General features: G+C 37.6%; 1 protein-coding gene across 2 annotated transcripts in view; it reads right to left on the bottom strand.

Moving 5' to 3' along the window:
* Positions 1–19,182, bottom strand: part of FREM2 (FRAS1 related extracellular matrix 2) — a 138,019-nt gene that overhangs the window by 111,568 nt on the left and 7,269 nt on the right. For both annotated transcript variants that reach the window (XM_033000267.2, XM_042806128.1), the window contains exon 2: positions 15,501–15,590. In XM_033000267.2, the coding sequence (XP_032856158.2) occupies positions 15,501–15,590 (90 nt within the window). The remainder of the gene's footprint in view (positions 1–15,500; positions 15,591–19,182) is intronic.

Below are 19,182 nucleotides of genomic sequence, written 5' to 3'. Positions count from 1 at the left end.
TAACCTCGGTGGGAATACTTTTGCCAGGGAGGGGGTGGAAAGCTGGTTAATCTTGTTTTACTTTAATTTACATAAGGATGAAGTTAGTTCACTTGATTATGTCAGAATAACCCTGATCTAGCTATGAAGAACGGGATGAATGATGGAATTCCAAAGAATACTTCACCTACATTTATATATAGTATTATTTTAAGAAAAGCTGGCACATTATGCGGTTTCACATAATATCAAAAATAAATAAAATTTGGCAGATTTCATCTTTTTATTCGTTAAATGCAAAAGGTTGTTTTAAAATTCAGCAAGACTGCTAAAATTGATTAGGTTTGGGTGTTCTTTTTGGTTGGTTTTTTTTTTTTTTAAGTGCTGCTTACCTTTAGAATTTTTTGTAAAAACTTCCCTGAGGTGAAAAGAGTTAAGATAACATTAAGATTAACAAGATATACTTTACAAGAATGTGGGTGGGTGGGAGAGGGATAAGATTGTATGTTGAAATACTAAGTAAATAATGTCACTAGTGACTATATGAAAAGACATAACAACCCACAGATTTTAAGGGCTGTACCATTCAGCTTTCATTTTATCTTTAAATTCTTGGCTTCTCAGCTATGTGATTTAAAGATCCTTGTATGACTTTCACAATAGCAATTCTTAATTTCCTTAAGGATCTTGGAGGGGAGTCAGGGAGGACTAAGGATTGTTTCTTAAATATGCAATTTGGAAGAATGGTTTAAATATGCAGCTTGAAACAATGGCACTGACAAGAATCTCCTGTAAATTATATATTCTCTTTCCAGCTTCTCACTGAGCTCCAGGTGAGCTTTGCTGCTGACTCTAGTTACATGCAAAATCATTAATAGTTGAAAGTTTCTTTAAATTCCTGCGCCATAGATTTCAAGGTTAAAAGAAGCACTTATAATGATTTAACTCGATCTTCTGTATTAAGAGAAAACAAAATTCCATCCAGTAACCTTGTGTTGGATGTAGTTTGACATATGAGGTTTTTTTTCAGTAAGATACCTGTTCTTGAAAACATCAGGAGAATTCACCACTTGCCTTGAAAATCTGCTACCAGTTAAGAGTATTCATTCTTAAAAACGAAATTCCCAACTCTAATCTGAATTGTTATGCACTCAACTTCCAACCACTGATCCTTGTCATGCCACTTCCTATAACGGATAAAATACAGAAATCAAGCATTCAAAAACTTCTAGCAGACCAGAAGCAGCTTACACTTTTTATTTAGCAAAATCACTATTATTCTTAAATTCCACAAAACAAGGCCTCTCAGGAAATTACACTTCCCAGCTTTTGTGGAAGTTGATGATCCTTCAAACAAAACATTTCAAGCTGGCCAAACTGTCATTTTATGAAATTCAGTGTTGGCTAGATGTTTGAGATCATTTTGTCATGCACTGCTATGTGAAATGCTGTGAAAGAAAGCCTACATTATCATTTTGTGTTTCTTTTCATACGTAATATTCAATCCCGCCATAGCTATACTCATTCTGGAGTCATCAAACAGGACCAAAAAAAAAAAACAACAAAAAAAAAGCAGAAGTAGCTGGAAGTATTTGCAGCTCAGTTCACTGAATGAATCTGAAGAACTAAGCTAAATGAACAGCATCATGTAAAAACTTTACAAGTCAAAATGAATACCATGAAGAAAAAACTACACTAAAATGATTACTTTTCGAAAATAGTCCAAAGATATGAAAACATGAGATTTAACCAAGGTATCTATAGATGTCTCACAACATATTTTTGCACCAAAGCACATCTATTCCATGCAAAGAATGAAGTAGTGCAGAAGAAAAACCAGCATAGAAGCTACTTATTTACCAAAATAATACATTGCCTATTGATGAAAGGATAATCAAGCAAAGGCATATGTGGCCAAATCAGTGTACATCTGAATTTACAAAAGTATGCACCAGCTAGGAAATGCAGCTCTGTCTCAAAGAGCTAAAATACATTTGCACGTGCTCTTATTAAAAATGTAAGTCAAGTCCACAGAAGATCTGGATTTATTCTCTTTCAGTTGTGGAAATCAAGGGAAGACTGTTCAACAAAGAACAGATTCATCACACGTAAGAGCAATCTCTGAGATACCTGAGTTGAGTGAGGTTTCCCTATAAGCTGGCAGCTCCAGAAGGTAATGCAGTCATTTGAGAACTCAACAATTCAGTAATTAGATATTGTCCCAGGGCTGGCTATGCTAGAAAGTTACGCTCCTCAGATGCTTAGATGAATCTGGGACTTCAAAACAATTAATATGGTCTGGTTTACATGTGTAATTAAGGGAAGTGTAAAGAACCATGAAGAATCAGAAGCTGCATATTTAGAATTGTTAGCTTTAATAGGCAGTAATAGTAGTAATCAAGAAGAGGAAATAAATTCATCATATGATTTCAAGCAGAATTCCTATGACTGATGATTATCAAACTACTATAAATAATAACAGTAACTACATAGAGAATAGTCTAAAACTATATTTGCTTATTACTCAATATGTTGAAGCTATTACAACTTTAAGATGAACATTTCAGTTAGCAGATGTGTATTTCTCAACTGTAGACTCTTTTGAGGCTTCTTTCAATTTGCAAGTACTCTAAGAGTAGCAAAGAGCATTTTCTCAGTAACAGCTCTCTTGGATTGCAGAACAGGAGGATTAGTTAAATCTAGGATGTTTCAAGGGATGTAGTAAGGAGACTCAGTAAAAAGAAAAAAAAAAAAGACTGACTTCATAAAAAAATATTCCCCTTCCTTTTTTCATCCTGTTTCGTAAAGTGTTAGTAAATGCTTGCTGGTGATTAACTGGAATATGGTGCAAATGTATTTTCATGAGCTGATCACAATAAATCATATCATCCTGAATTTAGTTGTGCTATGAAACTAACAGTTCAGAAAAGAACTCAAACAGGACTGTAATTCAGCATGGTGGAAACATGATAGGAATCAGTGAAGGCTCACTACCTTGATACAGAGATGTGGGTTGGTGAGTGCATGTGCTGAATAGGGAACAGGTACTCATACAATAAGATACTTTAGAGGTAGGAAGTGCATTAGTACTGATTTTTTTTTCTTTCCGAAGAGTTATTTTCTCTTAGATAAATAAGTACGTGAATAAAATATTTTTTCTGTTGTGATCTGTTCCTCTGTTCTTCATAAAATAAAATCCAAGAATTATGCATTATAAGACTTAAGGCAGAACCACTGCCAGTGAAAACTGTCCTGCTTATTTGAATCTAGCTCAGCTGTGACCCTTCTATGGATCTGAAGCATTATATTTGAAAATAAGCAAAAAAGCATATAGTAATTGTGCATCTTAAAATGACACACCGGACTTTGGTATGCTATTGCTACAGTACCTGTATGACATACTACTAAATGACCTTATGCCTGTCTTTAAGTGGGGATAAAAATGAGAGCCGTATGAGAATATATGTGCTTATGGGCTGGATGATAGGTCTGAATGCCAAGATTACAATCCCTCATTTTTAGGCCCCTTCTATCACTGCAGTCCACATAGCTTCAATTTAATGCCTAAGGTCTGCCTATTCCAGCCACACTGAAAGGTGAAAGATTTGGTCCTTTCAGAATAAATTCAGAAGGATCAAGCACAGTTCTTTCTTTTTTTTGCTCATGTTTTTTAATCGGTGGCAAATGGTGCCAAAAGCAATGCTTTGCTTTCTCTCATTCCAGCAAAAACAGGACTCTGCAGGAGCACAGACTAACACAACTTTTCCCAGTTCCTGCTAGGAAAAGGCATCCTTCTGTCTCTAGCAGATCTAGTTATCTGATAACCATCTCATTAGCTCTCAATGATTCTTGGTACAACCAGGCTAAGGCAGCAAACAGGAGGCAGAAAAGGGACAGGGGATGCCAAAAAACCCCACAAAGTTTGATTGGATGGATGGCAGAGAGCTGAAAACAACTGGATAATCCCCCCCACAGGCATAAGTGGAAACTCCTAGGGATCAGGGAAAATAGGGAGTTAGGCCTTCGCATGAGGGAAGATTTTGAAGGAAGAGACTTTTACACCATGCTGGATGGAGCAGAGAACGCATGAGAGCTGAGCAGCATCCCAAAAGGGCCTGTGTTTGATGCGCTGGGACAGGAAGCCTGATCCATGTTTGACAGTGAACAGTTGCTCATTCCACACAAAATGACTCTGCTTCAGTGATAGAGATTCACCTCACATTTCCTATAGCCTAAACGCCACAGCAGTTGTGTTGGAAATAGCTTTTTAAGCTTCCTTAGGCAGCAGAGAAAACTGAGCACAGGTCTCAGGTATAAGCAGTGAATACAGTATGTAGTGTCTGAAGTAAAAGCGAGACACTGGCAATCGCATGTCCTTTCATACGTTTCCTGTAATGCCCAAATCAGTCAACAAGCTTGAGAATATCCACTTCACCACGTAAACTGTAAATCGTGCCAATGCTGTAATCTGCCCTGTTTAATACTCACACACTCTATGCAATTCTAAGTACAGATGAAAAGGGAAATATGGGAAAAATTGGATTAGAATTCAGAACAATTGCTCCTGTACCACATCTAAATCTAATCATCCTCAAGGTGTCTTTCATTTTGTCAGTGGTTATGAAGGGAACCTAAATTTATTATGGCTATAAATTCAGCACTGTAAGGACCTCCACTTGATTAGGATGAATCCAGACATAATCTCACACAAAGTGCCCACTAGAGAAATTCTGCCATTTTGCTCTTAAATTTACAATACTGTATCACCTATTCCTGAGGGAGAAGCTAAGAGTGATGCACTCATGCATCTTCCAGGAAAAAAAAAAAAAAAAAAAGGTAATGACTACTTTCCTCTTCATTAAGATCTTGCATCTCTAAAAGACTCTCAGTGCAGTTCTCTCAGGAGGGATGTATTTCAGCATACAGTACTACAAATCCTCTACTGTAATGATGAACTAGCTTAAAGGGCATTACTGAGATTAAACAGTAGAGACAGTGAATGAATTCAACACAAAGCCCAGGAAAGTCTTAAAATAATATGTGAAGTACTGCAGTGGTTTAGTTGGTTACACTGTCTTGGGCTCTTGAGCTCACAAGCTCTGCCTAAAGAGGAGACATCAGAATAAGAAATCAAATACTTTGAAAGCCCTAAAGTAAAAACTTTTAGGGGAAGCAAATAATAGCATGCTATTAGTTATAAGAATCTTATCTTCTACAACCCGCTCTTGAACATTACAGTAGCAAGTGAAAAAATATTCTCACAGATTTAATTAATTCAGGCTCAAACCACAAACCTCTAGGCACAGAAAGCCTCACTGGTGGCACTGGGCTCTGAATTAGGCTTCAAGTGTTTCTTTAAAGATAACCTTAAGATTCTCTCTCTAATTATTATGTTACACCCTAACTACAAAGCTTTAAAGAGGCAGGAAGGTGTGTGGTAACACCGTTCCTACAGTCTTGAAGAAAATGCACATTATACAGCAGAGTGATAGAAGTGCTATGCTGGTACTTAAGTGAAAAGCTAGTGAGATTGGAATCCTGGCAAACATTCAGAGCAATGCTGTATCAAGCTGAATGAATTAATGTTTTACTAATGACTTGAACAAGATAAAATCCTTCTTCAGAAAGGAAAAAAAAAAGAAAAATTCTGTCTTTTCAAAGAGCTTCCTAAGGGCCTACTGCTAAATTAAATTATTTCTAGTACTAAAATCAAAACTAATTAGTTAAATCTGTAAAAGAAAGATTAGCTGAAGAAAACTCCAGAGAAAACAAGCCACAAAATACTGACTTAAGAAATTCTCATCTAGGCCAAACCCAAACCAAAATCAACACAGGTCAAATTAATAAATTAATTTACTCTAACAGGATTAATTAATAAATTAATTTACTCTAACAGGATTTTCACTCTGCTTGCATTATTCCTGGATCTTAACTTCATAGAATCATAGAATCGCTTAGGTTGGAAAAGACCTTTAAGATCATGGAGTCCAACCATTAGCCTAACACAGTCAAGTCCACCACTAAACCCTGTCCCTAAGCACCACATCTACACATCTTTTAAATACCTTCAGGGATGGTGACTCAACCACTTCCCTGGGCAGCGTGTTCCAATGCTTGACAACCCTTTTGCTGAAGACATTTTTCCTAATATTCAACCTAAACCTCCCCTGGCACAACTTAAGGCCATTTCCTCTCATCCTACCACTTGTTATCTGGGAAAAGAGACTGACACCCACCTCCCTACAACTTCCTTTCAGGTAGTTGTAGAGAGCGGTAAGGTCTCCCCTGAGCCTCCTTTTCTTCAGGCTGAACAACCCCAGTTCCCTCAGCCGCTCCTCATAGGACTTGTGCTCTAGACCCTTCACCAGCTTCACTGCCCTTCTTTGGACATGCTACAACACCAAAATGTCTTTCTTGTAGTGAGGGGCCCAAAATTGAACACAGGATTTGACGTGCAGCATCACTAGCACCAAGTACAGGGGGACAATCGTTGCCCTAGTCCTGCTGGCCACACTAGTTCTGATACAAGCCAGGATGCTATTGGTCTGCCCTTCTTGTAGATGGGCATCACATATGCTAACCTCCAGGCAACTGGGACCTCCCTGGTTAGCCAGGACTGCCGAGAAATGATGGAAAGTGGCTTGGTGACCACTTCTGTCAACTCCCTCAGTACCCTTGGGTGGATCCCATCCAGCCCCATAGACTTGTGTGTGTCTAAGTGGTGTAGCAGGTTGCTAACCATTTCCCCTTGGATTACGGGCACTTCATTCTGCTTCCCGGTTCTTCCAGCTCAGGGGGGCTGAGTACCCAGAGAACAGCTGGTCTTACTATTAAAGACTGAGGCAAAGAAGGCATTAAGTACCTCAGCCTCTTCCTCATCCTTTGTCACCATGTTTCCCCCTGCATCCAATAAAGGATAGACATTCTCCTTAGCCCTCCTTATGTTGCTAATGTATTCATAGAAACATTTTTTATTGTCTTTTACGGCAGTAGACAGATTAAGTTCTAGCTGGGCTTTGGCCCTTCTGATTTCCTCCCTGTGTAACCTCATGACATCCTGGTAGTCCTCCTGAGTGGCCTGCCTCTTCTTCCAAAGGTCATAAACTCTCTTTTTAAATCTCAGTTCCAGCCACAGCTCTCTGTTCAGTCAGGCGGGTCTTCCCGCTGCTGCCTTGTCTTTTGGCACACGGTGATGTCCTGCTCTTGCGCCTTTAAGATTTCCTACCTGATGAATGTCCAGCCTTCCTGGACTTCTTGACCCTTCAGGACTGCCACCCAAGGGACACTGTCAACCAGGTCCCTAAACAGGCCAAAGTCTGCCTTCTAGAAGTCTGAGGTAGCAGTTATGCTGACCCCCTTTCCTTACTGATCCAAGAACCAAATCCTATAATTTCATGATTGCTATGCCCAAGACGGCCTCCAACCATCACACCACTCAAGAGTCCTTCTCTGTTCACAAACAACAGTTCTAGCGGGCCACCTTCCTTAGTTGGCTCCCTCACCAGGTGTGTCAGGAAGTTATCTTTCACACACTCCAGGAACCTCCTAAACTATTTCATCTCTGCTGTATTGTATTTCCAGCAGACATCTGGTAAATTGAAGCCCCCCCACGAGAACAATGGCTAGTGATTGTGAGACTTCTCTCAGCTGCTTATAGAATATTTCCTCTGCCTCTTCATCCTGGTTGCATGGTCTATAACAGACTCCCACCACGATATCTGCCTTGTGAGCCTTCCCCCTGATTCTTACCCATAAACACTCAACCCCATCGTCACCATCGTTAAGCTCTAGACAATCAAAACACTTCCTAACATACTTCAATGACAGTCATAAAGAACAGGTCATATAATTTCAGGGAAAATTTGGACAGCATCCAAACACAATTTGGGCTTATGAAATAAAACTAATGTCTTAATTTTTCCAGCAAGTACACAGAGATTGATGAGGCAAGAACAGTCCTATATTTTATAAGATTTAGCATGGCAAACAGAATCTTACAAAAGCAAGAATGTTGTAAGATGCACAAATTGCAAAAATTTCATGATAATGTATGCCATCATTATATTTTCTCCATTTTTAATTTAACTTGATTCTTAGTCTGTTTCGATAGGTTAAGACTTACTAATTTTTCTTGTTGGAATACTGTTTTTCACATATCTGTAATTTATTTCAGAGGTATTTATCCCTTTTGTATAAGTAGCAATCTAATTTTTAAAGACATTCAGAAACTTCCCAGATACATTTACTCTACTGATCAGATGAACCTTTATGGGAACTCTAGGGACTCTACACAGTTAACTGGCAAGTGAAGTGATAAATGCTAAACTCATCCTGAAGACTATTTAGAATCCCTCAGTGAAAACAGGTTGGGAAATCAAACATGCTGAGTTGCTGTGAGCAGAGTTCGTCGACAGTAGCCAGTGTCCCTTCTCTCATTTCATTCTTCTCTAGACCTCTTTAGTCAGTCTGATTCAAAAATATTTGCAACCAGCAACCAATATAATTTCACAGGCTTATTATAGCTCACTTTAGGAATTAGTGTCTCACTGCAGGTTCTCATGTCACTGGCAATCAGTGTTACTCCTGAGAGTTCTCAATTCTTCCCCTTAAGCCTAGTATGTCTCCTTAATCCCTTTAATTCTTGCATTTTGACCTAATTTTACTGCTCATTGTTATGCTTCTTTTGCTGCCTGGTGGGCCTTATTCTGTATCATATCATAAGAATATAAAAGCTAAATTATAGATTATTTTTAAGTAGAAAGTCTTCTAAGTACATATAGGGCTATCTTGAGCATTATCTTACTTGCCTCTCACCTGATCGGGTCAAATGAAATTAATGGCACTATTCAGCTTGGTAAAGCAAGCAGGATTCAGCTCCAAGAACTGAGCTCGTCAATTTTGTTGTGCATACATTGTTGTTTAAATGTATGATTATCTCATCTTAAAACTATAAAAATATCTATTACTAGGTGATGTGGAGACATTTCCCTTCTATCCAACCAACCCAACAGTCAGGGTGCTTATTGTACAAGGAAGACAAGACTATTTGTCCTGACTCACAGAGATCTGGAACCAAAATCTCCTTGCCCTAAACCATGATCTAAACTACCAGCCTAAGGGTTATTCTGGAATGCACTGCTCCTAATTGGCCTGTTCAAGACATTTTGTTCTGTGGAACATAGCAGGTATTAGCAGAAAAGGAGAAATATAGGGGAAAAAAGAGAGGAAGAACACACTCAAAAAATGAGACACAATTTGTTAGCCCCATGGTAACAGTACTTCCTTGGGAAGTGAAACATCAGAGTCCAGACTATCTTCTTAAAGCATAATTAAGAATTCATATATATGGGCAGCAAACAGAAAATGAATACAGAACTGAACAGAATGTAAGTAAGGACACATTATGGGGAGTATGGGTTCAAAGTCTCTGAAATTATGGAATGAATTGCATCCAAGACTTCCACATTTGGACAAAGTGACCTAACTTCTGTATAAAAGGCAAATAAAACCACAATTGCCTCTCCTTCCTTAATCCAGAACAATATCTAAACCCACCCCTTCAATTACACTGCTTTATTTTTGTTTAAAAATTACCAGTTATCCAGGATGGGGAGCAGAGGAAAGCTTTGCTTTTAGACAAAATCACCATCTGAACCCAAATAATTAAAACCAAAAAATGTCTTGCCAAATCAAACAACTACTTTTTTTCCTCTTCAAAAAGCATTTTGTTTTAGCTGGGCAAAGCAGACCTTCTTTATTATATATGTATTTGGAGGATAAGGTGGTATTCAAGTTAGAAACAGAAAATTCAATCATTCTAGCAGTCAGTCTAAAATTCCAGTACAAAGAAACCAACATAACTGGTACAGAAGACAGTGAAAATCTTTCCACTGAGATTAGTAAGGCTCATACTAGACTTTCTATATGTCCCATACAATCACCTCTTACTCCTGTGTAGTTTAACAGATATTAATTTGCTGTGACCTTATAGTCACATTTGCAACAATGCCCTCATGAACTAATTATTTATTTACAGAAAGGTTTATTTTGAGGGGGTTTTATTTTATTTTGTTTTTTTAATAAGCTGTAGTGTCAAACTACTATTTAATCCTCTGGTAATATTTACAGTAATAAGTGTGACATATGAAAATTGTTTGGGCACCAACCTAGAGTATATCAAAACAGCAGCGACAAGCCTGGCAACAGACCAGAATCCAATACAGGACTTGGCAGATGATGGCAAATGTACTGCCAACATGTGATGCCCTCATTTTTAAGCCAAAGATAAATGTAGTTGATGTTTCTTGCCAAGACTAGTGAGCCCAAATGCCATATGTTAGGTCAATCAAGGATGCTGCAAATAATTCCCGATGATATTTTACCAGTCTGCTTCTTTAAGAACTGTCAGATATTGAGTCCAAAATGTCTGCTCCTACACTATTATTATATCTCACCCAGAAAAACACATCAGTGTTATGGCTTTGAAAAGCAGCACTGATGACTGTTTCAGTTTAATAATTATATTCAGGAGTGTAATATTATTCGCTCACAAATGAATAAAGCATACCAGAATGGTGAAGTTCCTAAAAATATATTTTTTATTCAGTAAAATGAAGGATGACAGAAGAAATAATTATATTTCACAAATTTAATGGAAGTTTTCTCTAAGCAGTAGAACAGTGCTTCTTTAATTATCATAATTTCTTGCATAAACATATTTGGGAAAAGCCTATGAAGTTTTCCCAGAAATTGAGTTTAAAGACTAAATTCAGGGAATTGTTTTTGAAAGATTCTTCCTTCAGTGGGGATTTAACCAAATGTTAGCACAAGAAAATGCAGTGCTGTGTTAAGGCATTTAGGGATCTATAAAGAAAAGTTTAAATGAGATTTAGCTAATGATGTAAATCATCAGTTTCAGTGAGCCTTGGCTTTTCAATGCTTTGGCTTTAAGTTAGAAAAGCTGCCCAAAGAGCCTGAAAGAAAAAAAAAAAAAAAAAAATCCTTGTTTCTTTCCTTCCCTAGTGATCCTCACATTCCTAAAACTGCCATGAGAATCTGTCATTACTTCCCCTTTGAAACCAATCTACCCTTGAGGCACTGTACTGCAAAATAACCACTTAGCAGTCCTAAAGAAGCAGTTTGGAGGACTCCACTTAATCACTGAGCAGAGAAGGGAGTTAGGTAAGGTAGGGACAGATTATGGTTCAAATTAAGGCTGACCAGGAAATGGGTTTCCCCCTTGCATGATATTTTTTTTTTAATTTATTTTTTTTTAGAATGCTCCAGACCCAGAAGGCATAAATCAGGATTATCTTACTTTTCTCCTCAAAACGTGAAAATTTAATGGAATCAACTCCAAAGTAAAATATTGTTAGTATGGCACCAGCCTCTTGGAACAAAAAATACTGAGGCACATAACATGAATTTCTTCCATGGGTGCTGCAGTCCTGGTTGACAGTTTCCCTAGCTTCAGAAGACAGACAGGGCAGGAAGAAGAACAAGCAAGGCAGACTACTGTGATGAGAGCACTAGTCAAGCAACAAGCAGATCAAGAACAATGTCAAACTTTAAAACTATCTGGGGGCAGATCACCATTTAGAAGAGATGAGCATTCTTTCACTGACTTTACATGGTCTGAACTTTAACATTTCAGAGTTATCCACAACACCTAAATAGAATAAAGAATTTTTCTTATGTGAAGCAAAAATGAAGGCAACAATAGTCCTTTACAGAGAAGCTCTGCTCTTTAACGGGCATTCAGCACACTGCTGTAGTACTGCTACCCCAGTCCCAATACCCGTTGCTGGACAAGGGAACGTATTTGACTCTGACACCGACTCCAGAGGTATGCGGTCTGTGCTGGGGTTTCAGTTTAGTGCCAGCTTTGAGGTATGTTTGTTTTACTCTACACAATCAGCAGAATCTGGCCAAAAATTTGACTTAAACCAGTTCAACCAGTTTAACATTATTTGAAACAGCACATTTAATGAGAAAATGCCCTCTACGGATTTGGATAGGTGGGCATTTAGATCCATATTCTTATTCAATTCTTATGACTTACTGCAGTGACGTTAAAAAAACTCAATCAGAGCATAAAGTGAAGGTAAATGATGGACTTCAGTTTTAACTGTGCGTTTTCAGTTCTAGTATCTCATGTAAGGAGTAAAAATGCCTCAGACAACTCACAAGGGAAGTAGCATGAAACTTTAGCGAGCAGTTTTCTGAAACAGGCACAAGAGCTCAACACACTGGAGCTAATTTTTGTGTCTGTTTTCATTCCATACAGATTAGTGCCATTTTGCATAGCTGAAACACCAACTTTATGCATGTATTTGGCAGTGCCATATGTATCTAGTTTCCTTGAGCTTTCAGTAATACTAAGTCACTGCAGACACTGCAACTTCTCATTAATTTTATCAGATTTAGGTTACTCTGTGAGTCTGTTTTTCACTAATTAAAAGGCTCAAGCATTTACAGTCTAGTGAGTCTCTCAATCATGTGCAAATTTACCTACCACAAATACAACCAGCAGTACAACTATAGGTCTGAATTTCCATTTTTTTTACCTCCCAACAGGAAAAAAATTCCTGTTTTCCCTGCCTTCTGGTAGTATTGGTTCCTCTACTAATCACAGAATTGAGAATTTAATAATATAAACATCAGGATTCACCACTGTCACATGCTTGTACTTGCTAAGAAGAGTTTTTTCTCCACCTTGTTAATGGAATGTAGAGGCCACTTCTGAGGAGAGAGATTCAACTGAGACTATTTTGCAAACTTTGTGAAAAACAAAATTCCACACTTTATTCAAGGTTTTGCTAAAATGGACTCATAACTTTTTCTGTATCAATAGGGCTTCACATGATCATTTTAAGATCAAAATTCAAAACAAAACAGAAAGCAAATTGTTAATATGAACTACAGTAGTTTCTTTCAAAACGTCACACAGCTAACTCAGAAGCATCCAATATAATACAGTGTCTTCTTGTTCTAAATATGACAGAAATGCAAGGGCTCACCCACTTTATAGTAGATCATCTTGAGGCTAAATTCCTAAACATGAAGAATAAAAACCTTTTCTACCTTTAAAAAAATAACAGTGTTGATAAATAGCTGAATTGAGTTCAATTTATTTCACTTTTTAATTACTCTTATGAAACATGCCATTTAAAGCCAGAAAAGCACTACAGCCATACATATGTAGGTAATTGATGCTGACAATAAGACTCTTTCAGAGCTTAAAACCACAACTAGTTCTTTCTGGTGAAACCTCTAATTTTGGTTTGAATACAGCAGGTCTATGCACTCACTTGTGAATTACAGTCCTAAGGGCTTTCTTTCCTTTTATTCTTAAATGGCCTTCCTTTTTCTTCATATTGAGCCCATTTCTATTCTCTTTAGTTATAATCAGAAAAATTATCATGAGACAGCCATAATCCCTAACCTATTCTCCACTTGTCTAGACTGCAGTTTTCTCCTTTGGCCAGTACGTAAACAAGTTTGTCCCATTACCATATTTCATGCTTTCAGATCCTAGGTCACGATTTGGTATGCAGCGTGGCACCCACCTTACTCCCTCTGTGAGAAACTGAGGCGGCAAGGGGCTAAGAGCTGGCAGAGTGCTAGCTTGGCTCTCTTCCCCTCACTTACCTGCCCAGCCTGCCGTTGCCCTAACTTCCTTACCATAAATGCTAGCCACATGTAAGAGGATAAACAAAATTCCAGATCCACAACAAAATTCACACTCCTTGTACTTGGCCTCCAGGCAATTGCCTGAGATAACAGACTGGGGCTGTTACAGCTCTGCCAATTAGAAGCAGATGTTGCAGGTAAGCCTTCTAATGAAAGAAAAATTCTTGGTATAGAGTCAGAATATATTAAGTACAATTTGCTTTAACTACACATTTGCCACTAGAAGTGTTCAAATAGGATGGAGAGAAGTTTCACAAATACTGGGTTTTCGAGAAGCAACTCAGTTTTAAGAGCTGATGTTAATCAGTTCACTGAGTGAACTTTCTTCAGCTTTAATTACACCCAGCACATGAAACCTTGAAACATCTCAAGACTGAATATTTGTTCACCTATTAGAACAACTTGAAAATCATGAACGATGTCACCATGTGATAACACCTGTCATAAGAAAATGATGGTATTACTAAGAAAATATAACACCCCATGCACCATTACCTTTACTTAGCTTTATATTTCTCTAACCTGTATCTCAGTTAAAAGAAAACATTTAAGGAAAATAAGTCAAGTGTGACAAACTCTTATCTCACTACTTCTTCTCTGATGTTGCAAAGATTTGCAAAGACATTTACAAAAGTCTCTAGAGGTACTATTTCTTCTTGTCCAGCACAGTGAACAGGATAACATGCTTTAACATCCCACTTCCAGCAATGGTAGATGGTGACAAATCTGTTCAATCTGTAACAGACAGGACAAATCCCTGTTCGCTGATCTTAATACTGTTAATTGGCTGTGCTTCTTGTGAAGCAGTAACACAAGCTGAGTACACTAAATCCAAAATGCAGCACTGTACCAGCTACAAGGAAAAAAAATAACTCTATCCCAGCTGAAACCAGGACTATAGGAGCTGAAAATAAGCTAATTTGAAACATGCTTTCTAAATAGTATATTATTAAATCAACTAATAAAATTCATTGCCAATTACTCATAGAGCTGTATATCACATACTAAAAAAGGTATTAAAGTAACATAATCTAGCCACCTGTTACCACACACAGGAATACCTACACTTAGGAATATCCACATTAAGTACAGACTTTGGATGAAAAAAAAGGCCTGTTAATGTGTTTTCTTTATCCCTTAAACCATTTTTTCTTTGTTCTTTAAAAACAAAACAAAACAAAAAAAACACAACTACCTATTTTTTTCAAGTGATTAAATGTCAGCATTCTCGATTTGTTTTTATTCTTTCCTTCTGCATCCTCCACAATCCTACAAAATAATATTAGTCAGGAGAATTCACATCAGTCACCTGCCAAAGATCTTTGACAAGCCACTGAGGATTTTGTTATGATAAGTAGGCAGAAGCAGAACTTGAACTCTACACTACATGTACATCAGAGACAATGCATCCATACCAATAGTCTTATACCTGGAACCTTTAAAGAGGTAGGCAAACATAACTGCAAACCAAAATTTAGAAAGTTTCTCAAGATAAAAGGCATATTAGAATTTACGTGTAAAGAGCCTGGATAAGGAATACAAAGGTAAAACTACAGAAAGTCCAGGTATCTGAGTAGACTAAGAGAACTTCACTTTCTTGCTAGCGTAGGTTGAGTGTTTTTTCATTAGATGCAATTACGATTTTATTGACACTTCTCCTCGTAATCACCACAAATAGTCCACAATATGGGAAAGACATAAAAAAAATAATATTCCACAAGGTAACGTGGACTTCCCTGAATTAAAATCAATGTCCTTAAATTCCCAAGGTATACTTAAATGCTTTTTCCTTCAGGAACAACAAAAGCACAGATCTTAGGAGTACTCACCACCATCTTCAACCGTGAAATGAAAAATGTCACTTGTGGTATTGTCACCACCTCGTAAAACATAGCATATCTTCATATCATCAATATCAGCTGAAAAGAGTCAGGAAAAATAGGTTTTATTTTAAATGCTGAAGGTAGGAAACTGTTTTTATAGAAAAACTTGACATGCATTAAACAGTTATCTTCAACAGAGAAAGGTCAAAGTTCTCCAGCAGAGCTCAGGAATTTCAGTGTCGAAGTTTTACAGGCACCATTCATTCTCCCTCCCTTTACTTCCTCCTCCCCAGTGCCCTCTTTCTTTTAAGATGCATTTACAAAAAGAACTGAAAGGAAATGTAAAAACATGGGCTTGACAGTCAGAACTATTTCATATTTTTGGTGGTGCATTTTCTTAAACAGAAGTGTATCTCCACTAAGATGCTGATTCTGTCATTCTTCATCCTGAGAAATACTGTACAGGTCACAGAAAATCTGTGGCTGAAATGGGAGCAAAACCCTATGCATTTTCTATGTTGACTTCTACTCTCCGTTCAAGAGGCAAGACAGATTTAGCCACATGACCCCTCCCCACCACCTCTAGAACTAGATTATTTCTGGCATGTGGTCTACTTCTAGGATAGGATATCTCTACACATTCTGCAGTAGAGAGATCTCACTGTCTTTAGTCCCCCACAAAAACGCCCTCTCTACCAGACCATCATTCTTATCAGCATGTTTTCAAAAGATATGACATATAATCTATATGAACTGTCATAAATAGTGCTTCACTTACGGTGATTGACTGTTTTAAGAACCCAAACAGATGCAATTAATGTAGACAGACAAGACATCAGTAAGAAAAATTCGATGCGCAATTTTAAATCATCAATCGCAGCAAAGAAAGTCTGTAAAAGTTAAACAAATATTTATTGTGGCTTCTGGTTTCCTTGAGCAGTGATGAGAAACATGGAATACATAAAAGTTTTTTCTGAAAGACTGCTGCTGGTAAAAATCCATGTCTGATATGTTTTTTAAGAAAAACGTTTTAGAAATTAGTAGTATTAGAGTGCAGCTTAAGTATCACCCAAGTTTTCCTCCCACGGTGGAGAATATGCATTAGTAAAAAGAAGCCAAAAGCGATTTTGTTAGAGCTCCTCAAAATCCTCAGTTCCAAAAGTAGCCCAACATCTTCTAGGGCAAACAAGTTAAGACCATTATCAGCAAATATATGTCACTGAAGGATCTCTTCCATAAATGTTTGAAAGTTAAAGATCAAAAATTCACGGGGCTGTAAAGAGGATGCAAACAAATACCTCTTCATGCCAGTGGAGCAAATAAATCTTTCATCCTGCAAACACTTACACAAGTACTCAGCTCTGCCCATGTGGGTAGCCTTATCAAAATCCATGGTTCCAACATATATAAAGATAAGCACTTGAGCAAGTATTTGCAGGACCAGGACCACCTCATCAAAAAAAAACATTTGTCATTCAAACATCTTAATTTTTTCAAAAGAACTGCAAAGGAATGACCTGGTTTCTGTTCATTAGGAACACATTCAGAGTCAGTTGAGCAATTCTACACTTTCCTTCCACAGCTGATTAGGTTATGCTACTTATAGTAAAACTTGCCTTGTTGTAAGCACAATTCATTACTGTATAACTACAGTGCCTGCTATATATTAACATGATATTTGAATTCTCCAACATAATTCTGAAATCCATCCAACATAATTTTCTACTAAGAAAAAAACAACTATCTCCACTAAATCAGGGCAATGACTTCCCATTTTAAATTCTGCAAAACTAATGTAGTTATTAAAGATTATATATATTAATATATATTCTTTAAGAAACACACATACTTCACAACGTAATTCACTGCCGAGGCAGATCCTTACTCTCCACTATTCCTTCCCCTTCTTCCTGGCTTCTCAGCACACCTGCAGAGCTGTGGGATGTGACCTGGCTCGTACTCGCAAACTTACCCACGTGGGACTGGGGACTCCCCAAAACAGCACTCAGCAGACTGTCACACTTTGTACATTAAAAACATTATCTAAACATCAGCCATCTACTTGTTATATACCACAAAACTTCTTTAAATATGAAAGACTTGGCAGTTCCTTAATAGACTTTTCCCACTTTTAAACAAATTATCTAATCTTAATGAATATCAGCTATGAACAAATTCCAGCCCTGACTTGCAGAGACGAGGGCAGTATGATTATGCATACACAATATTCTTTGTATGTATTTTTGTCCTAGGACAGCACTAGACGAGCATGTAGCAAAAGGGTTTTTCTAAGATTTCTCTGCATTTACTACCATCAAATTGTAAACAGAAAACACAAAAAAAAAATAACAAATTAAAAGTGCTGTTTCAGGTGTAACATGAAGTAACAGATAGTACTTGACTAAAATTAGGAACTGCTTCCTATATCTTTTGAATATTTTATTTCATTACTGTCACCCATCTCTCATATTCAGATTACTTTAACAATTAAATAGAAAAGAATAAAAAACACTGATTATCTGAAGATTTTGGGGAGATTTTATCAATTATTTTTCCACACTCTAATATCCACTTTGAGCAATCCCAGTTAACTCTATGAGTCTCATGAGCAAAAGATTACCTACTGTACTTGCGGCAGAAGTATTTGATGCATACTAATTAGAAAGCCCCATGCTGATCATTCCTGAACAAAATACACAACAAATCTCCTGGACATACTATATTCTGCACAACCACATTTTGATTAGAGGCCTTTAACTCATCTTGCAAGCTAGGCTGATTTCCTTTATAGAACTTGATAAAGTTTTGTGGGCAGATACTGAAAAGCAATCTCAGCAGAAAACTGTTTGATAAACAATCACTCTGCCCTCTCTTTCAGTTACAGGAAATCTGAAAAAACAGGCTTCCCAAGCTGCTGGCACACAATAAATCTTGTTTCATCAGTGTTATCTCACTCAAAGTGGTCGGGCTGTTTGTTCATACAACCACTGACCCAAATGCAAGGAATGGGAGTGTGAGATGGCAGAGTATTAGGATGGACTTCACTGAGCAGCTTTCAAAACTCATCTGCATGTGACCCTGAACAGCCTCATCTGACTTAAGAGTTGGCCCAGTTTTCAGTAAGGGCTGGACCAAATGACCACCAGAGGTCCTTTTCAAAATATACTGGAAGACCGTAACTCTGTTTTACAAGCCCCATCTGGACCCACACATGTTAATGAAACTGGAACTATTCAGCATTTTACAAGAGGTTGCCTAACATGGCAGGATAGGACCCCTAAAAAGGGGAGACATCAAAATATAAAAAGAAAATGTGTAACAGCAGGTCCAATACTCAATACAGGAACATCCCAAAGTCAAAACTGTTACTAATGGATGGCTGCAAAATCCGTACTTACATCAGGATCATTAAGAATATGACAAAAAGGGACTTGTTTACTTCTGCCCTGAACATTAGATATTTGTCTTAGTATAGCATACACATGAAATATGCATAAATTCACTATTCTGGATTTGACAGGGCTTTGCACATTAATGGTAGTGGGCCACAAGGTGAGGGACAACAGTGAAGTACACACAGAGTTTTGAGTATTCAGCCTGGTGTACGTAAGACCTCTCTGTCTCACACTACTTCTCAAAACTGTAGCCTTCTAGGTTCCTCCAGGATTTTTTGTCTCCCTGCCTCTTC

The sequence above is a fragment of the Tyto alba genome, unplaced genomic scaffold, assembly GCF_018691265.1.
Source record: "Tyto alba isolate M040663 unplaced genomic scaffold, T.alba_DEE_v4.0 Super-Scaffold_45, whole genome shotgun sequence".
Classification (NCBI taxonomy): domain Eukaryota; kingdom Metazoa; phylum Chordata; class Aves; order Strigiformes; family Tytonidae; genus Tyto; species Tyto alba.
This window is presented reverse-complemented; position numbering and strand designations above follow the sequence as displayed.